General features: G+C 35.7%; 2 protein-coding genes across 5 annotated transcripts in view; both read right to left on the bottom strand.

The window, feature by feature from the left end:
• Positions 1-7863: 7863 nt before the first annotated feature.
• LOC138323374 (QRFP-like peptide receptor) lies at positions 7864-9953 on the bottom strand. Its single transcript, XM_069267959.1, has one exon. The coding sequence runs from the start codon at positions 9808-9810 to the stop codon at positions 8533-8535; it is 1278 nt and encodes a 425-aa protein (XP_069124060.1). The 5' UTR covers positions 9811-9953; the 3' UTR covers positions 7864-8532.
• Positions 9954-11701: 1748 nt separating this feature from the next.
• The window catches only part of LOC138323373 (tyrosine-protein phosphatase non-receptor type 13-like), a 60630-nt gene continuing 49707 nt past the window's right edge, over positions 11702-22624 (bottom strand). For all 4 annotated transcript variants that reach the window (XM_069267954.1, XM_069267958.1, XM_069267955.1 and 1 more), the window contains 11 exons: positions 22249-22437; positions 21591-21908; positions 21131-21298; positions 20560-20651; positions 19815-20364; positions 19277-19367; positions 18669-18930; positions 18127-18292; positions 17652-17780; positions 17341-17403; positions 11702-16543 (listed from right to left, as the gene is read on the bottom strand). In XM_069267954.1, the coding sequence (XP_069124055.1) occupies positions 16484-16543; positions 17341-17403; positions 17652-17780; positions 18127-18292; positions 18669-18930; positions 19277-19367; positions 19815-20364; positions 20560-20651; positions 21131-21298; positions 21591-21908; positions 22249-22437 (2088 nt within the window). In that variant the 3' untranslated portion in view covers positions 11702-16483. The remainder of the gene's footprint in view (positions 16544-17340; positions 17404-17651; positions 17781-18126; positions 18293-18668; positions 18931-19276; positions 19368-19814; positions 20365-20559; positions 20652-21130; positions 21299-21590; positions 21909-22248; positions 22438-22624) is intronic.

The following is a 22624-nucleotide window of genomic DNA, read 5'->3' as shown; positions in this document are numbered from 1 at the left end:
TTCAGCATAAGTGATTTCCCTGGTGACTAAGTCTGGCAAAAGAGCAACATTGCAGATGTCTGTTGTCTTTTAATAGCAGCTTAATATATATCCTATCATTATACACTTATGTAAAGGCTAACGTTCATATTACTATTGTTTTCCTAAATGGAGCCGAGTCTCCGAGGACAGGTCACCGCCGATTACTTCTTTATGAATGGTCGTTTATGTAGACATAAGTTTTCGATATCATGAATGTTTCTAATCCAAATGTACACGGGACAAGTGGCTTGGTTTGCTGATCATAGCGGATATATAAGACATTGATAAATCACTGTAATAAGACGGTCATGCTAGGCCAAAAAGACAAATATAATTTATAAAATATGCACTTGTCGCACGCATGTAAGACGCATAAAAGGCGATATATCCTCAGATAATAGCACGTTATCCGATAGAAGACTAATGCATCAGCTATAGCTAAGATGGTATATAAGACATATATCTGTTAAAAGTCACAGGGGGGTGTCTGAATGCAATTAATTTCATTTTTTTCTTTTGTATTCACCTAGTTGTTCAAAATTATCAGCCACCTGATGTTAGAAATAATCATTCAGCCATTCATTTCCTTCCTTAGAACCTAAAATATTACAAAAATATTACAATCTCATCTTTGAAAGGGAAAAGGTTGAAGAAGTGAAGAATATAGAACTATAAATAAGAACGGAATTTGAAGCAATTTATTAATGGGAAACAAAAAAGGGAAAAATTGTTAGATGGTCTTAATCAGTTGCAATTAATTCTTGTAAGAAAATTAAAATAAAACATGTTCAGACAAAGGTAGGATACCCAAACACCAACTAATAGAATGTTATTACGTTGTAAAAGTGGAAGAAGAAATCAGATCTCTCATCAAACACACTTTGTACTAATTACCATTTACTATCAACTGAACTTATCAAACACTAACCAATATTCAGCTTCAATGTTTATTCATGAAATGTCAGCCCTTTGTAACGTAAAAATTGGCATAGACTTTGAGACACACTATGGTATATAACTCGGAACACGCAGAGCTTTTGGACCAATTATAGAGTGTGACCTACATTTTTATAGGTCGTAACTGTCGCGAAGTGAGAAAATTATCCTGACAATATTTACGAAGTCTCCCCGACATGTCACAAGGGAAATTTCGTCCAGAATAGATGGTTGTCCTATAACACCACAGTATTTCTATTAATACCGTGGCTAGTTTGTGTCCTTTGTAACATTACTGACGTGTCTGAATAGTATTACCATGTTCCAGGTTACAACACACTGCCTGTATACCTAAGTGAGGAAGCATTATTACATATGAATAGGAATATCCGCTTTCACACAAATACACAATAAGCGAACTCCGAACCCATTTACCCGACCAAGACTTAACAACAAGGCTAGTAAGAAATTAGTTGATCACTTATTTTGTATCAATGATCTACGTTCATCATCAATGACAATGTTAGAATCATAAAATATCAAGAACAATCAATTTTGTGATTTTCGTTTAATTTTTTAACAACATGGTTCAGTTGATATTTCCTGGAATTACTAATTGAACTTTATACCGTTCGGACACCACATTGATGTCATTGAATCATGTTTGGATTACTTCTATTTAAGCTTTGAATCTGTTCTTCTAATTATCATCTGTTCTTTTAACATTTTGATGTACATGGAATTACGGTTGTAAACCTTATAGCAAAACAAATACACATTCTAGCCATTAGTCTATGCATGATAGCTGCCAGTATCCCCTGCTTGCCATTTTTCACAACTTTGAGTACAGACGGCCTGACATTGTACTTTTACATTGGTGTCAGAAGGCCAATTCAACAATCCTATGAATTATTGTTACATAGAAAAACCTATTGCTCACCGACAACGCTGTTTGAAATGTGTCTATTAGGATTCATTTATAAACGAAATTCGTTTGGAAGATCACTGTATGAAATCATCTAGGCAGGAGTATTTCTCCATTTGCCAATAACAAAACATGTCTAAATATAGTGAGAAAACCGCTGAAAATACACTTGCGTTATAACTATTACAATTAACCAACTTCCAGTAGCCAGCAGGAAGACCATAAATTACCAGTGTCCATTTATAGAGAGCTAAAATTGGGATATTGCACTCTTTCCTAGTTTGGAAATTTCCAGAAACACACATCATGGAGCCTTGATGCGGTGGAAGTAGTCATCCTAAAATGACTTGTACTGCTGATGTAACAGTATGTAATAATAAACATCTTTCCATGGAAGTCGCTTTAAACAAACTCATATTTCGTTTTAAGTTCGACGTTTCCATGTAAGAGAACACCAAACCTAGATAAATCCAGTCTATGTTGCCGTAATTGCTGTTCTGATATTTATGTATAAAGCCTAATGATTAGTTCCTTTTATTAGATAGTCACGTTTCAGGTTGTTATAAAGCCTGTTTAACGGTTTCACGTCGCCTTTTCGGAATCGATGTATACTTTTAAATATCTAGCAGTGGCCAAATATTCACGGACACCGTCGTTTTATGACCACTTAAGAGGAAATTTGCCATAGTTTCGTTACAATAATTATTTAAATCGTAAAATAAAATCAGACTAAATAACCCAAATTCCACGCTAAGCCAACGCGAGATAGTAAAACTACGAAATGGCCGTAAATATAAAGGTAATTAAATGTTTTCTTTCTAATTTCATATGCTTACAATCGTTTTAGAGATATTTCGTTTTAGTTTGTACTTCGTCTTATCAATAGCTAAGATCAATCAAATAACTTTATTCGCAATAAGTGCGTGTTTTGGAAAAATGCTCAAAATCATTAAACATGGGGATTTCCTTTCTAATTGTGGTTTTATTTACGTTTTACTAAATCGGAATACCCATTTAATGGCTGTGTCAAACACGAGTTCAAATTGTACCACAAAATGTAATCAATATATTACATATCACAATACATAAATAAGTTCATTCTTCATTCGGTCGACATAGCACGCCGTGTTATATGTATTGTAATGTGCTCTGAAAGGTGTATTGGATTTGCTCTGAATAATGACTGCTGTCGTTCCGTTATCATCCTTAGTGTAACAGGGTGAAAATAAGCATCAACCTTTCAATTATATGTGTGAAGATGGTTATAAACTTGGTAAGTATCGAATAGTTACTGAAACATGAATAAAAGAAATGTATTTTGCCAGCTGTGAGAGATTTGTAAGAGTTTTCCTTCAGTCGTGTGGTTTAGGACAAAATTATATCTTATATTCAACATCTTAACGTTATGGATTTATCAATTAGGGCTAATTATTGTAATCGTCTAGGTAGAACTTCTTTGCGTGCCTTGTAGTTACGTTATTGAAAATACATAAATTCTGTGATCCTCTTGAACGCCTTCCATCTCGCCTTATCTACATTTACTTCATGTCAGATACACTTCCAATTTTATTGTGGATTTGTAAATGTGTAGGAGTGACTTACCAGGGACCTCTAAATACTAGCCGAATGCTCTAACGCTGAACTACCCGGTCACCGATGATCTATTCGGTATTCGTTTTGTGTTTTTAGTCCGCCGTGCACCGTACGCCGTCCGCCATGCCTTAACTTTTTCATATTTTGAACTTCTTCTCCAGTTCTACTGGTGCGATTTGGCTGAAACTTACATAAAATGATCCTGACACGGTCCAGACAAAGTGTTGTTATTTTTCGGGTCTATCCGATATCTAAGATGGCCGCCACAATCGCTATATTGAAAACGTATTTTGAACTTCCTCTCAAGTTCTACTGGTGAAATCTATCTGAAACTTGTATAAAATGATCCTGACATGGAACCGACAAAGTGTTTGTTATTTGTTCGGTCCCCTCGATCCAAAATGTTAACGGGAGTAACTAATAGAGTTTTGATGGTGTCTTCGGCGGCATAGACTATAAAAAGTCGAAGGACAACAACACGAATATTACACAATGCACGCACATTGCAACTCACCGCATCACAGAATCGTTATTCCTTAAATCAGGTGGTCGACACAGCACAGCAGCCATCTGAAAATACATATTTTGAACTTCTTCTCAAGTTCTACTTGTCAATTTGGCTGAAACTTACATGAAATTATCTTTGCATGGTCCAGACAAAATGTTATTATTTTTCTTCAGGTCGTTTAGAAATTCAAGATGGCAGCACAGACACCATCTTGAAAATACATTTTGAAGTTCTTCTCAAGTTCTACCAGTGCAATTTGGCTGAAACTTGCATGAAATGATCCTGACATGGTCCCAACAAAGTGTTGTTATTTTTCGGGTCGATTCGAAATCCAAGATGGCCGCCACAGCAGCCATCTTGAAAACACGGTTTGAACTTCTTCTAAAATGCTACAGGTGCAATCCTGACATGGTCCTGGCAAAGTGCTGTTACATCTCTTGGTGATCACAAATCGAAGATGACTACAATGACACTATATCTAATTAATTTCCTATGCGATTAGTGCCAAGGTAGTCAGATGACCGTTAATGCCCTTGGGCCTCTTGTTTCTTGTCTTGTTTGTTTTGGATTTGTCCGCTTTTATTTTCTTCATTTGGCTTTTTGTGTGTAATAGCTTTATACTTAAATGATGGCTTGTTCCAAATCTATAGAGCATGTTGCCGGTGCTGTTTGTCAGATTTCTCTCTGTTGGTAGAATATTTTTTGATGACTAGAACTTGCATTGATTTGTTGATGACATGAGCAGACGACCACCTGGTGTAACTGACCGATCGCCAGGCAGTAAAGTCGCCACGCCATTAATATAAGTATTTTTGTGTTCGAATGGTCTCATTTTAACACGTTCTCATTGCATTTGAACAGAAAATAAACAAACACGTTTACGTTGTAACAACCTAATCCTTATCTATCCAGGAAAAACCTGCACACTTGTTTTGATTTATTTGAAATATATGAATGATGATTATCAACATTTCGTCTCATTATGGTTATGTGATTAAGATAGTGAAGATAGTGAGCTATTTACATTATCAAAACAACGGGAGTTTTACTATCAGAAACTATCATAATGAACGTTATTGCATATTTCTTTATTTTTTCATATACTTGGTCAAAGAATTAAAACTGTCGCGAAAAATGAACCGTGTCAAATATCAAAAGGAATTTCGCCTTTGCATATTACAAAGGTCATCCATCTCGAAGGATGTCACGTTTCGTTTGTTCAAAGGCACATAAGAGTAAAGTTATCCACACCCACACACCCGAGCTGATTTAATAAGGCAATATGATAGCTTTGACATAAAGATACCATTTCGCGTTATCAATTCTAGCGGATAAGAAGGGCGAGAACAGTATACATGCAGTTTCCACTGCATTTAACGAGAATAAAAGTCGACTTAACTTTGAATAGTGTATCTAAATGAATGTTTGTTTTAACGTGTCCAATAATATTATCTCATTGTCCCGTTGAAGGTGGAGAAAAAACCACATGTTTCCCTCATTGTACCTATGGAAACGTTTTTGAACGCTTACTAAGTTGCCATTATTTTCTAAACTCTTTTCTATTCTTTCCCGCATGGGAAGGCATTGGCATATACCCCTGAACAGAAACACGACAGTACTAATAGAGCGTTCCTGTTGGTTTTCCACCAAACGTATTTCCTGTTATACGTTATACATATTTCAACAGAAATCTAAAAGAAGTCCGAATTATCTACTGTATGTTTATTTCAAACTTGCACTTTATAACACAAGGTTCAACACAATAGTATATTTGGTACTGAATTTTAAGCTTTTCCAGAATGAACCTTTCGTGTAAGTACACTGGATACATAGAAGATACTCTGTTACTCTCTCATGTCATTTTATTACCACTTACACGCGTAAAGATTAATGCTTCCGACAATTCTAGTCCTGTAAATTACTATTCCATTGAGTCATCTCCTACTGTGTTATATAATACCACTTGGGTCAATGTCCGAAACAGTGCTATAGAAATAATTGCTATTTTCACACAAACTGTCATCTTCAGTAAAAAATAAAGTTTAGTCTGTGATATAGATAGCTAAAACAAAGCTGACATTTTTCACTCTGTAGAAGATTACTTTTGTTTTATTGTCATATTATATCTTACCGAGTGAACTCCAGAAATATCTCTCTAATCTCCATTGATGAATTGTGCTTTTTTTGATTCGTTGGTTCAGCCAATCAGAACAATGCTTTCTTAATAACGCAACTGACACAGATCTCGACAGGCCTTATAGTACAATTTCTACTGCAGTTTGATGTCCGCTCGGAACAAACGTGCGGATTTTATAGTGTCATGTACTAGTTTATCAAATTTGTAGTTCAAACAAATGTTTAATTGCAATATGATACATGCACCATTGCCAGTTTTATTATATGATTTTTGTTTTAATTTTTTTTTTATGTAATATAGTATGGATTTTTGTGCCAAAGCTTTTGCAACAGGGAATTATATAAAACATTTTTTTATCATATGAACTGAAAAAGCTTGACTTATAAAAGATTAAAGATTAAGCAAGAATGATATGTAATCGAAATTAAAAACGTAAACGATTGGGGACGAAATAAAAAAAATAATGGGAAAATTAGAGTCTGCCAAATCGAGAGGAAAATAATTTGAATGATAGTATGAAATTAAAAGTTGTATGTTTGGAATGAGTCTACCAAGAGAATGGTGAATATATAGTTTTCCATATAAATGAATCCCATGTACATTAGAATGGATCTGGGCCCGGCACCATAAAACTTACTCAGACAATTTTTTACTCAAGCCTATGGAAAATCATATACTTGAGTAAAAAATCTGTCTGAGAATAGTTGTATGGTGCTGGGCCCTGATCATTGGTTTAGAGTTACCTCCGGTGATATCTGTAACGCTGCATTAACTCTATGTTATAAGCTTCCATAACAACAATTCTGTCCTTCGCTTAAAGATGCTCCACCGCCGACAAATGGTATTTTTTCACTATAAAAAAACAGAAGTAGATGATTAAGTATTTTTCTTCAGTCACAAAAGTTACTTATTTTACACCATTACCACCATTAGAAAGTTTGAGCTTCTCATTTGACTTCAAGTGAAAAATATGAAAAATAATTAATTGCATCCCAAAAAAAATCCGTGGCACTATATCCTATATGGAATGAAATACTGATTGCGCATGCACCAAAGGCAAAACGAATGACTTTATATTAATATTTGTGTTAATTAGACATATATACACGATTAAATACCAATTATTGTTCAAATAATGAATATCATTTTTGCTCTGTCGGCGGTGGAGCATCTTTAAGTACCATACAATTTGCTATGTGTACGAGGCGACACCGGAAGAAAATGGTATTTTGGCTTCACCAAAGGCCTAATGCAACAAGAGTGGGTTAAAATAGGGACAAGCGACACTCCACAAAGGCGATTGAAGTGTTTTGACTAAGGACAAGAATATCCTAAGGACACCACAGGAGAAATTGGACACAACGAAGAGCAAGATCAAATAAACACTCCCCTGGTCCGAAAATAAACAAAGCCTTAAGGATATATTTGACATTGGCGGGGACATATCGTGAACAAGTGATCATTTTGTACGCAGATACCAAAACCTAATATGATGTGCAGTTATATTGGGATTCGATCTGCAGTTAATAAAGAAAGATAACTCGAACAATAAGTCTTTACTTTATCAATATCCCATTTGAATTTAGAAGTGGTTGAATAACTATTAGTATTTATATGGTAAGTTCACATAATTGATTTATCATATGCATTGCATTAGGTTTTCCAATGGAGACCTAAATAATATTACAAGAAAATGTTAACATGAAACAAATACTCATGTACGTATTATTATTGAATGAAAAAGATTTATTGAGTTTGTTCAATTTTATAAATAGTAATGAAACAAAGCGTCAAAAAGGTGTGTATCATTTTTAAAGGTTAAATGGTAGGTGAAAATGCAGATTGTACTTTGTGTGTTTTTTCTACGAAAACATGTCTTTATTATTTTGTTCAACATGAAATTTGTATGCACAATATACTAAATTCAGGACATACCATTATGAAACGCAGAGATAACTCTTCCAATCCAATTATAAATATGAGTTTTTGCCGGTTCCAAATCTCTGAAGGATGACCTGTAAAATTATTTCATTTACGGAAGACTTTCTTATATTCTTTCAATTCAGTTATCTTCTTGATATCCCGATGTACGAGACCGTGAGCAGTTCAACATTTCCACAATTCACAATACCTGTGTGTCTACAACATATACCATATATTATTAACTATCATATCATTGTGTTCAGTCCATTCACCTTCATAAGCCTATGAATGAATGGTGTTAACAATGTCATTCAATGCACCTTACATGAAACTGTCGACAACCGCCCGTCTTCCTCAGCCCAAACTTTGCCAGTATGGGGATTTAACGTAACGCTTTCTTTATCTCCACATTACTACATAGTTACAGTTTGATTTCGAAGTATCTCAAACTTGCAATACTTCAATTACCATGTCGTGTGTTTCCTGTAGCTATATTCGCGACTCCTGCGTATCTCTGCTCCTTGGTTCATCTGACACTTGGTTTGGTTGACGATGCAGGACCTTACGTCTGACATGCGGGCGTTTTTGGTTTTCAACTTTTGAGTTGGGCATCAGCGGATATACTCGTGTTCTTCTACACATGAGAACATTAATGAAGTTCCTACGGAATTTCTCATTCATCAAAGTATATATGACAGGGTTGTAGCAGCAGCTGCTTACGGCCAGCCACTGTAGGAACTTACGGAGCTGTCGGATAGACTGTGTTGGACGCACGTTCGACTTGTGGATGATGATGCTGAAGCACTGGAGAGGCAGCCAACACAGCACATACAAGAAGACAACCACCAGCAGCATTTTGATAGCTTTCTTCTTCATTCTCAACTGACTGCTCTCAATTGAGGATCCGATAGGGCGTTTTATCCAGAGGCGGTATATGATAATACCGTAGAGTATAGACATAACCAGTAGAGGCAGCAGAAACAGCAATGTAAATGATAGCCAGGTCTGAAGGATTTCACCCGCCACGCCATCCACCAACGGCTGCATGCACAGGTACTTTGTATCACAGCCCGTCCTGAACGGCACCAATTCGTACTGCTGTGCATTCGGCAAACTGGTAGCCACTGACAAAACCCACACGAATAGCAATAGTGCGAATGCTTTCGTTGGACTCTGAAATATTTTCCCTTTTAGTGGATAAACAATTGCATAAAATCTATCAAAGGCAATGCAACAAAGGGTAAGGGAGCTGCAGGCTACGGATAGACTGTTCATAAACGGCACCATCTTACAGGAGAACGATCCAGATGTCCAGAACGTTGTGAAGGTCACGAGTATGTCAAACGGCGCAGCGGTTAGTGTGTAGAGGATGTCGCTGACCGCCAGAGATACGATGAACACATTCGTGGTGGACCGCATGTGGCGGTTACAGACAAAAGTTAACAGTACAAGCGAGTTACCCAATAGTGACATAAATACGATGACGCCATACAACGCTGTGAGGATGATCTTTGAACTTTCCTCCATCTCAAAGCTAGCCAGGTACATGTCCCATTCTGAGAAAAACGCCAGCATCATTTTTTCACAAAAACTCGGGAATAGGTTTCTTGTGCTCGGAGTACAACACAGACTTTCAACATCATTAAAGAAGTTCGACTTGCTGCCGTTTTGTGAAAGGGATGTTGAATTATAACCGGGTGTAACATTAAATCCTAATGATGATGTAACTCCCCAGCTAGTGTTTGGGGCGGATGAGACCAGCATCATGCTCTCTCGTGAAGTGACTGTTTACGTTGGGTTGTTAGGCACAATTCAGGTGAAATTCATTCATATGCTGGTGGAGCAATACTGACATCATAAGTCGTTGTTGTTGTTGCCAATATCTTGACCGACTTCATCCTGGTTGAACAATTAAGTGTATTCTATACTCAAACGTAAGGCTATACATATGGACGGTTTGACATTAAATTCTAAAATGACCAGCGTAAACTGACTAACCGTACGATGTTCATATGAAGTGGGCATTATCACGAAGCAAACGTCACTTCCGCTATGACCGGATAATGGAAACGAACTGCGTTGAATGGTCAATACACTGTAAGGATCTGAAGGAGCAAGTAAACATCACCTGTTTCAAAGACGTATGAGACCCTTGTGTTCATTATTTGTTGTACTAATCGATTAGAGATACCATGTCATAGAATGCATGTCGTACAACCACATGCCATGGTAGCAAACGCTATTTGGATCATACCAAAGTACAGTCTGGCCAGAAGAAACTGATAAATCCAGAATCCCATGTTGACAATTCCATTAGGCATTTTGGCTAATCTTTGCGCTTTCATACAGAAATGTTAATGATTCCATGAAACATCTGTCCTAAGCTTTGAAAATAGAATTACAGAAGTTCGCTACATCGGCTTAACTGCAATTATAGTGATATATAGTTTGAACAGCAAACTTCGAATCGTTTGTTTTGTTTATTGTCCCTAGTAACACATGTAAGGACGTCTCTGGTTCAGAAGACAGGGTTGTGGGGAATCTTGAAAACCCGGATAGACTAACCTACAGTCAGTCCCTGGCAACTGCAACATGTCGGTGCAAACTCATAGGTCGAAAGCACATCTAAACCACTGTCTGAAAGTCTAGATCACTCAGCTATCGCGGTAAATCTTTATTTAGGAAAACAAATGGGTATGGTAAAGATATTATCATTTTTAGACGCAGAGTAATCTAGACCACTTGGAATAGTTGTATAGGACATGTACTTCGTTCCCACGGTTTATTACCGCAATTTCTCTTAATAAACTGAAGGATCCTTCTCGAATTTATCTTTGTCCTTAGTTATGTGTATTTCAATGTTTTGAATCGTTGAGTAATAAAATGGATTTTGGCTTTTGAAGTGATTAGCGCTCTTTCAGAAATTAAAGATGTTTTTTTCTAGAATTCCATGTGTAGGTTCCCCTTGGTCCCTCCTTGTATGGAGCGGAAAACATGGTCGGCAAGCGACTAACTTGGATTTTGATAATTTGACTTTGTTACCACTATTTCTAGAAGTACAAAAGGAATGTTTCTCAAATTCCCGTTCGAAAGTTGCTCTTGGCCATTTTTTTTTTTTTTTTTGCATTTTGGGGTCGATCAGAAAACACAAATAAGAGGCTGCCATCTTTGATTTTGATATTTGAAGTTTATTGCTACCAATTCTCAGAAAGTACTGAATTTTATTCAGTGGTTCCCTTGGTACCCAACAGTACATATTCCATTGAAGGACTGATCGGCTGACTTGCAACATATTGGATTTTCACATATGAAGTTTATTGTTGTTCGCTGTGCAGATTCAACGTATTAATCCAATACAAGAAGGAAGGAAAAGAACCCAGAAGAATCCTTCTTTCATTGAATTGACAAATATCGTTCGAAACTGACAAGAGACCAGGATTTCTGCTGATTCTTAGTGTCTAGAAACAACTGACTGTAATGTCATTTTCTCCGCTATGCCAGGAAATTATACGGAACGTTGGCAGCATTTGGTCGGTCTATAGTGTATGTGTGTATATCTAAAACAATTTTCAAAATTTCAAACGAACTTTTTAAAGACATCCATCTGCTATGTAAAATGTTACTTAAAAGTGATAAATCATAAGACAAACTCCAATAATGCTGTATGTACAGATATCCACGTTTTTATTTATTTTTTAATCATTTATTCTTTTTTATGACAAAATTACATCCTGAATGAAAACTTGCTATTTGAGGAATGTTATACAGTACCCAATAAATATATAAATCTACATGCATTGCAAACACCTTGCGTATTTCACCTTTAAATTGAACCATTTGAGAATCAGGATTATAAATGAAAATAGTAATAACAAATATCTTTGGACGGTCTATCAATTGAGAAATAAGACATGTTGATCAATAAATACCATAAATACAAGTACATATTATCACTACATAAATTATGGAAACTATACGAATACAACCAAGGAACACATACATTATAGGTTAAGGATATAAACTGGCATTTTAACTATGAACAGGTATCATATGGAACAGTTAAGATAAATTTTGATGGCAAATAAACAGTAAAAATATACAGGATGTAGGAATACAACAGGAACAAACTTCTGGGAAATATGGCCAAAGCTTAGACATAAACGTTGGATATGATACCACAAAAGACGGATTAGTCTAAATTCTAAAATAAGATCTTTAATTTGACACAGATGCACAAAAGTTTTAATGAATGAAAAGTAGACATTTTTATGGACAGGTTAGCTAATATAAATTCGATTAATGGTTTCCGTAGAGGCAGTATATATATCTTATAGCAGAGATTCTATGGGACACAAGACATTCACAAGTGTTTGTTAGTGGCAATGAGCACTGAGGACAGGGATACTGAATGTAGGATTTCACAGGAGGGAAAATCACAGGGAAGGCACAAGTGTACAGTTGGAGAAAGAAATGCTGAAGAGAGGTGCGTCAATAAGATGCATGTGTACACCAAGAAGAGAACAACGAGGTTACACCAGGAAAAAACACTGGACAATGATACACTTAAAAGTAGTATGTTATAAATAAAAGAGAAATCACTATACAGCCACATATACACACCAGGAAGGAAATTCTTATACACTGGAAAGACAAATAGGTGAGACATTTGTTTACTTTTGCAGGACTGGATAAATTGTGCAGGGATACACTGATGGGACATGAGTGTATGTTAATTTGTTAATATGGGAAGAGACACACTGATAGGTTACTTCTGTGAGACATGTATACAAAGAGGAAGGAAACACTGGTTTGACAAACAAATGTGTATACTAGTGAGCACAATGTATCACTGGGAAGAGACACACAAAGTGACACAACATACACAATGGTAAAACAGTGTACACTAGAGAGGAGAACACTGGAAGAGATACACAGAAGATCAGAGATATTCACAATGGAGGTGAACATTGGGAAAGATACACAGGAGAGACTTTCACAATGGAGGAGAATATTCGGAGAGATACACAGGAGAGACATTCACAATGGAGGAGAACATTGGGAGAGATACACAGGAGAGACATTCACAATGTAGAGAACATTGGGAGAGATACACAGGAGAGACATTCAAAATGGAGGAGAACACTGGAAGATATACACAGGAGAGACATTCACAATGGCACAATGGAGGAGAACACTGGGAGAGATTCACAGAAGAGATATTCACAATGGAGGAGAACACTGGGCAGAGAAACACAAGAGAGGCATTCACAATGGAGGAGAACACTGGAAGATATACACAGGAGAGACATTCACAATGGAGGAGAACACTGGAAGATATACACAGGAGAGACATTCACAATGGAGGAGAACATCGGAAGAGATACACAGGAGAGACATTCACAATGGAGAACACTGGGAGAGATACACAGGAGAGACATTCACAATGGAGGAAAACACTGGGAGAGATACACAGGAGAGACATTCACAATGGAGGAGAACACTGGGAGAGATACACAGGAGAGACATTCACAATGGAGGAGAACACTGGGAGAGATACACAGGAGAGACATTCACAATGGAGGACTGGGAATAGATACAGAATGGTAAACATTATGTATACTAGGGAGGAGAGTGCACTTTGAGAACAGGGAAGGAATACTCAGAAAGGACACATTTGTACTCTGAAGAGGAATATATAATCATAAGAAGTAACAGCATGGAGCTGAAGACACACTACAACGTATCATGCTTTAGATAAAAAGTAATCTACCACTTTTTTGAACAACAAACACTGGCTTATTCTATGTCTAGATCATGCCAAATGCTGTGTATTTGTACGATATTGTGACGTAGCTGACTGGTCCACCTATACCATCTGTTCCCAGAATACCTGAGCACCTGTCCACTACTCCCTATACCTGACACTCAACAATGTTTACATTTCTCTACATAACATTATTATCAATGTATCAGATTATGTCTACCTGGCTACATTGCCAAGTCATAGGCATGTACACATCTACAGCTTAGGAACAAGTTTGTCTCCATGTCAACATACATTTTGTGACTACCCTTTAGTGTCTACAAGTATTCACATCACACAAAACACAAAATTATGACAAGGTCAGCATACAATTCTGGGGGGGAACATAAAAGTTCACAGTACCTATTGATTGACTGAACATTTATGAATTCAAGAGAAATGATATGTAAAAGATACAACTCATCTTGTGCCAGTATCTCTCTAATATCTAGCAGTGAGTACAGTACTAAGAAATACACATTACAAAGAAACCTATGTCCATACCAGCCTTATTTTGATAGTTTAGTCAACTATTTTTTTCTAAAATAATAAGATCTATCAATTTAATTCATTCCCCGTGTTTTGTCAGCGAGATCCAATGGACTCAATGAGCATCAGTTAAGTTTATCGAATCAATATCTAGCAGTAAACTATTAGATTCACCAAACCAGGTCTTCCATTAGTCAATTCAATATATGGCCAGATAAAATCCTCCAATACTGTCTCAATGAACACAATATCAATCCATTATAAAGTGTATCTTTGTTTTTGGACTATTTAGTCAATGTGTCGATGTCCATCCCATTCATACAAGTATCTGAACTAAACGATGATTCATGCATATGAAATGTTCTATAAAGTAACAATAACAACAAGGTAAAATTCCATTAATAGGTCAGATAAGAAAATATAACTTCAATAATACAAGATTCCATTGATAAAACTGGATATATAAAATGGGTAAAGTATAAAATAGTGAAGGAAAAACATCCTGATAATAACCCATCATCAAAAACTATAACTGTCCCATGGCCCAGTTTCATCAACATTTCTTAACTTTCACTAACCCCTATAATTCTACAATGGACGATTCTAGCCTTTGAACTAGAAGAGTCTAAATGCATCTTCAGGGTTAAATGGGTTCAGGAATTCCACAATAATTCACTATAGGAAAGCATTATGGAAGATTGTTTTCTTAATTTTGTATTGCTTTTCTATGGAGAATTTTATATAAGAAATTCCTTAGAGTTAAAGAATGCTGCTGAAACTGGGCCAATCTCTAACAAACATGGTAGCTAAACTTAACGATGGATAGTAAGTGTGATAAGAGGGTAGAATGGACTAGAATACAGATCTATCACATAGAAATATTGTGGTACAAATTATAGACATACAAAAATAATTTTTAAATATTAACCACATTTTTTAAAATGCTATTTTACATAAAAATAATATTTTTGAAGAGTGAAATTGACCTTCAATTGTAAATCCCCTTCAGTGTTATACAATGCATTAGTAGTCAGAATGGTTTGTTCCCATCAGTCACAGTCAAATCTATTGATGAAAAACTCAAGCTGGGATCTAATATTACCAGGTAAATTACTGCTAAATTTACAGCAACATTCTATATAGGATTCTTACTATTTGATTCTTTATGTCTCGATTATATATATATATATATATTTTATTAAATTTCATTTTATTTTTTTTATTTTTTTGTTCTTCTTGTTGTTTTTTCTAACTATAAATACTTCAATGCAGTTTATAGGTATTTGTTTCTGTTTTGGTGGTATTTCATTTTAAGGAAATAACAAATAGTAACTTTTTTTTTAAATTACATTTTGTTCAAATTCACTTAAAAATAAATATTTTTTTGTTTTGTAATGTTTTTCAAATATGTATTGTGTCCAATGAAATTTACAACAAAATAAAATATTCTCAAACACTTTCTCCATAAAAAAAAAATGGTTTCAATCTCAACACACAAATACAAAATCAGGAAAAGTTCATGTTGGAAAGTTGAGTATTTCACTTAAACATTCACATGGTATATTATACACACATACATGCAAATATTACGAACCAAGGTCTATGACATGTAACCATACTAACAAAACAACAATGACTGTGACTGACAAAAACAAACCATATCTTACAAACAATGGATATCCGCCCAACTCAGTGGCCTGAACACAACTACCAAACAATTAACATGGACTGGCCTAGTCTGACATACAGCATTAGTCTGGCCTAATGTTAGTGACGAACAGTATCGGAAGACATGGGGTAAATATCAATACATATAGATTGCACTGGGTTACTTATATGTTAATAATAAATACATAATACCAATATACTTCAGAGTTATTGTGTTATGAACAAAACTTACTACTTGGTATCAGTAGCACTAACGAATGTAAGTAAAATTATTGTTTTAATAAGGCTTGCGAAAAATTCCATCTGTAAAATGTAAAGAGTTCACAGTTGTTTGTCCGATGGTAAGGCAGATTCTCTTTCCTTGGAATAACACATAACACAGTAGCCAGGTTGTTCTATGGCTTTGTAAACTACCAAATTGTTTCTGTTTTAATGTCAAAACAGAACACCAACACTTTCTGGTCGGCATGGCGTTTACTGTCAGCTGGTTTGACTGAGTAGGGCTTCAATGCAGGCACAATAACACAGCATATATTGGTCCTGTAAATATCACAGACACAAATTTAAAATGTAAACATCACATAAATAAAATGAAATCTTTCTGTCATCAAGGTAACCAATGTATTATAACACAAACTTGATAACCTAATTTATTCAAACAATTAAGATATTGGTTCAAGGTCATTTCAAGAGCATTCTCATATGCTAACTCGAGCTCCTAGTCTCAAGACATGTATGTAATCTACACTCTCCTTTACATGTAATTTTCCTTAAAAATAGAGTAGTCCAATTATCAGACGTTAAAAAAAAGAAGATTATAAGGGCGCAGTCTGCGAAGCACTTCTAAGGTAACACATACACGAAAATATAAGAAAAAACACAATCTTCAAAATTCAGCTTCAGTTTGCGGTCATCATTTTTTCAGGAGTAAACATTTTAAATTATTTTGTAAATAATAATAACAACACTTTGAAAATTATAAGCTATGGAATGCAGTCAAAATATCCAACAAGGCGAAGATGAGCACAAGGAATCATGACGTCACATTACGTCAACAAATGGCGCGAAATCATAGGATTTGCATCCGCAGCACTCCAGGCCTTGAATGGACACAGAAATCTAAATCTTTGATTTCATTTCTTTGAGTTTATGCTAGACAATTATTACATCACATACTTCTATATTTTAAAGTGTGTCCTTTTATTTCTAAAATATGTTTTCTTCATGAAATATAAGATAAACAAGTAAAGCTTCACTCTTCCAATGCCGTGCATGATTCATATAAAAACATCTGGCTGCGCCCTTTAAGGCCTTGCCTTCAGTCACATTACACTTACCTTTGTCTGTATCATTCCAGGTCTTTGTTGTCTCAATTCCTTCACTATCTCGAAGATATCACACTGAAAACAGACATTTACATCATTTTCAGGATTCTCATTACTTCAATATCTCAAGAAAAAGCCGAAAAAGTTCATAGGATGTCTATGCACAGATTAACATTACTTTGAGATTCCAAAGAACCAGCATTAACTTCAATACGCCCTTCATTCAATGGTGAAACATAATTAACAATCAGATATAACTGAAACCTATCACATAAGGACCACCCTGTATAATAACAACCCTTTGATTTTAATGTGTTGCTTACCGAGCAGCTCTGTTCTATCTGAGCGAGAGCCATATCTATAGTGATGAAGGCACCAGTTCTCCCTATCCCAGCACTACAGTGTACCACTAGTGGTCCCGTCGTGTGGTACGCATGGACTAATTGCATACACTGTAAAACAAGAATCAAAATGATGTTATGTAAGATATGTTCAATGCATACATTTAAGTAGAATTATACTTTCTGATACAAACAGCTCTTTCACTATTCACCAAAACTTTGAGGTATCAATATGTCTATTTCGGATTTATCTGCCTATGAGTTGCACACTTATATAAGGTAGTGAGGTTAATACAATTTCTATTTCTCTCTCTCTCTCTCTTTCTCTCGTCATATTGATAAAGGAAACTTTTATAAATACAAGATTTGACAATCTATTATATCTACTGGTTTGCAGTTGTGTTGAAAAGAAGAACATTTGAATCAGCTGTCCTCAAATGGTTATGACATTACTCACCTGGAGTATAGGTATGGCTGAGTCTGGGACACCGTGATCAGGCCAAGTGATGTAATTTATGTGGTGTATGTCCCGTATCTCTCTGGTTGTCACATTTTTTATCTGAATGTGTCGCACATCTAAATGTTCAGTGGACTGGAATGACTTCAGGCTCACCTTGTATTGGCTGAATTAAGCAATTATCAGTATAAGATACTTTTCATGGTAATAAATGAGTTGAATGCGCCTTTGAGTCAATAACAGTAAATATGCCAATACAAAAATAGCAAAGACTTAAATTTACAGTATACTTTTGGAATAGTGATTCAATATCTTTTTGCTTTGTTGAATATATGCCAATGTCCATTTCTACAAGAGCATAGTGGCTGTAGTGGCTGGTCTGTACATGTAGTTTTTCCTTCTATTTTTTTTTTTTAATTTGACATCTGAATAATCTGATCGAAATTTTTTATATAAATTTGAAAGAGGTATATAGTAATGAATGTAATATCGGGATCAAATTCCTGCAAGCATTTGCAATTGCGAAAAAGTGAAGGGCTTACCTATCACACACAAACAGAGGGGTTTCTACAGAATCTGGCCAGTAGCGATGACACTTGACCTTCCGCGACTCTACATCCTGTGTCAGCATGGTGATAACGCTGACCGTCTGCTCCCAGACCATCTGCCAGAAGTCCTCCGAGGTGTTAGGTAGTGGACCCTGACAGGCGATGTAGTGACACTCCGTGTTAGCCACATTCAGAATGACATGACTGGCGTTCACATAGCCATTCTCACTACACAGCTCCACACGATTCAAATCGTCTGAAATCAAAGACATCTTTTATCAAAATACAGGTCAAGAAAATAAATTATCTTTAGAGAGAGGCTGCATAGTTCATGTGTCCAGACATTCTACTTTTGAGAAGCTCTTCATATTATATCCAGCTCACAAGTTAAAACTAGAGATCCAAGAGACTCAATATTTGAAATTCAACAATTTAATCACTAAATATCAGTTTTGAAAATTTGACGGATTTGGGCGATAGGAAGAGCACAAACCATAATTAGCGTTTTCCTATTAAAACACGATACTCTTTGAAAAGAGATAAAAATAAATAGATCTTTTGTAAAAGATTTGCAGTAAACATTTGATCAATAGAAAACTTACAAGGTAGAACATTTCTGAATCTGTTTCTGGACTTATTTTCTGGCAATCGTCCTATAGAACAGTTGTCAGTCATCTTGACCTGGCGAAGTTCCTAATTCAATTTAGAAATTATAATCATTATATTATGTGCATCATTATTAAGCATCTATTCCTGAAACAATGGATTAAGTTTTTAATTGTTTTCCACATAATTTAGAGGATATATTTCCAAATTACAGAACTCAGTATCAATACCGAAATCTTTCTGACAGTATGATTAGTGTTAACTTTCTCAATTTCTTACAAAACACAACAGCAGAATACCAACAGTAACTTTGAACTTATTACAGAAAGTTGATAAATTACATACCTAAAATCCAATGAAAAGAAGGGATATTGGATAAATGACTAACAGTTACTGATCTTTAAATAAAGATTTAGATATTATCCAAGGTCAAATCTTTCGCTTATCTAGTTGCAATGATATCTATTCCAGATAAAATGATTTTGATATTTGACTTTTTTTCTATAATAACAATAACATAGATTTCTGGCCTACCTTGTACTCCTCCATGGGATCGTCATGCTCTATCTTACGTTGGAGAAGAGGAATAAGACCAGTGACATTGTCAGCATGTTCCTCTGTCACCAACAGTAGAGGCAGAGAGCTGAGCCACTCATTGGTTATCTGTTGTGGAATATCTACATCAAGTTTCCTCGCTTTAGCTTCTATCAGGAATGTTGTACTAAGACCGGCCTCGTTCCTACTGTCTGTCTCTGCCACTTCCACATCAGAATCTGGGTAGCTCTCTTTCTGTTTCACGGACTGTGAGGCTGATTCTGACATTTCTTCCTTGAGTTCTGTAGGTTCCAGCTCAATGGTTTCCTCAGCAGCTAACAGTTTCTCTGCCTCGTATACCAAAGCATGCATGTCATCCTCCTCGGAGTCGTAGGCCGAGCCTTCCCTGTCGGATTCTGTATAAGTGACTGGTTCCTCAAGATTCACCTCAGATGTTTTGTAGTCAGCTTCAGATTTTATTGTGCTGTTCATTTCGTCATCCTCCATAATCACAGGTGGTGTCATCAGCTCTAGGTGTCTTGAAGGAATCCTGAAGTTCAGAATAGCATACTATTTAAATTCCATGATTTTATTTCTTTAAAAGTTGATGGACATGCTCAGATATCAAAATCGATAAAAAAAAAAGACCAGTAGCTATGTTGCTCATCAATAGAGCATGTACTTCGACTTTCTGTTTTACGTTGATAAACGTAAAATCAGGATCTTATAGTGAGCCTTTTATTACCTTGAGATAGTAACAGTCACTTTGCCCTCTGCCTTCTTGAGCATGGCCACAGCTTTTGTATGTGTAAGGCCCACTAATGACTCTCCGTTGACCTGAGTTCAAAACAGAAATATGCAACCTTTAAATCGGAGGTGTGTGAATTAGATTCAGTATGTTATCACTTTACACATTTGATGAAAAACATCCCTTAACCCTTATCCCCATTTTCTCTGCAGAAGGTACATGAAATGTGGCGTGTTTCCTTTCCTATTCTAGAACGATCAGGTTACTATAGCAGTTCAATAAATACATGTAGCATAATATATATCATAAAACTCTGTTGATTAAACATATACCAAATTCAGGAGCTCACACTGAAAGTTCCAATCGTTCAATACAACACTTAAATTTCAATTTGATTTATTAAATTCTAGAGGCTGTCCAGGACTTTCACTTTTGAGATATCAATAACATGTTTTTGTCCAGGACTTTCACTTTTGAGATATCAATAACATGTTGTTGTTTTTTTTTTTTTAAATATTTGGATAACTTTTCATCTTCACCATCCTTACAAGTCTGTTGCTATGCCTACCTGTACCAGTCTGTCCATCACACTCAGACGGCCATCTAGTTGGGCGACACTTCCATCAGTGATAGACCTGATAAATACACCAGTCTGGTTGTCCTTCTCCGCCGTCACAAGGCTGATGCCTAAATCTCTTCCTTTTGGCTTGTCTAGTTCTATCTTCATCAAACCTACCTGTAAAATGTGAATTGTTAAAGTTAGGATTAATTAGCTCCCACCTTATCCATAAATCATTAAAAAAAATGTGATCTTAATTTAATGTGTTTAGGAAATTATTCAATTATTTTCTTAATTTAATGTGTTTAGGAAATCATTCGATGGCTTCAATTTTAATATACAAATTATGCAAATCTTAAGTTATCCATGAAGATGTCATTTAAAATCTACACAATAAAAACTTAACATCTCCAAGAAATGAGACATTTAAATGGTAAACAAATAGTGTAAAACATCGCTTTTTACTTACATTACTAAAAAGAGACACATTTCCTTCAAAATCTTCTACAGACGCTGGCCTTTCCATTGGGGAGATACCTCTCCCCTTGGAAGCTGTTTGTTGCACTGCGTTTTGGGAGTCTGAGTACTCACTGGTACTACATTCTCCGGATGACTGAGCTGCGTCGCTCGTCTCCGGGATGTCTGATAGGGCACGACGAAGATCCCTATCCTTACTCCCGAGATGCCTGGGGTTCTCCTCCTCACTCTCTGAGCCTTGCTCATCAAGGTTTTTATCTTGGCCTTCCAAAAAGGAAAATAGAGCATCCGTCTTCTTGACAGCTTCTCCCTGTAATGAAACAAAAATGTCCAGTCTTTTTGTTGATTGTTTTTATTCTCTATTTCAATGATGGACATTAATTTCACAATCGATACCTATCTATCCAATACACAAGAGAATATAGCTAAAGACTACTAATTGGTAATTAAGAGCTTTTTGTGACCATACTGAGAATATTTTCAAGTTTTATCAATATCAATTACAGTAGACTATAACTGATTGGCAGTAATTATGATTTCTGGGACAAAGGCTTCGTTAATATTTATTCTTTTCATGAAAATAGAAATCATTATGTAGGTTATATCAGCTAAACAATTAGTTCTTCTCGCATCCTATTTTGATCTCTCACCTGGGAGAATGGCTCAGCATCGCTTTCTCCCGTATTGTGATGTGAAACCCTTTCACCATCACTTTTCTCGGAGTTATCTGCTCTTGATTGCTGGGGTCTATAGACTCTCAGCTGGACAAGTTGGGGAGCTTGTCTGAGGTAAGTTACTGCCTCGAAATGATTCATCTCGGCCACATTTATATCATTTACCTACAAAAAGTACAAGTAGTGGTATTCTTGATTCCACAATTGTTTGCTAAACAATTGTTATATTTCAATTAAATTAACTACTGAAAACTCACATTATGTACTGAATCATTTTTTCACATACATGATTTTTGATAAAGTAAATGTTTTTCTAACTTATAACAATAATTCCATTGAGTTTTGTATTTTT

Source organism: Argopecten irradians, chromosome 5 (assembly GCF_041381155.1).
Source record: "Argopecten irradians isolate NY chromosome 5, Ai_NY, whole genome shotgun sequence".
In the NCBI taxonomy this organism is placed as follows: domain Eukaryota; kingdom Metazoa; phylum Mollusca; class Bivalvia; order Pectinida; family Pectinidae; genus Argopecten; species Argopecten irradians.
The sequence above is the reverse complement of the archived record's forward strand: the minus strand, read 5'-3'. Positions and strand labels throughout refer to the sequence as shown.

Excerpts from the sequence above, each read along its gene's own strand:
- LOC138323374 (XM_069267959.1), bottom strand. The coding sequence starts at position 9,810 with ATGATGCTGGTCTCATCCGCCCCAAACACTAGCTGGGGAGTTACATCA.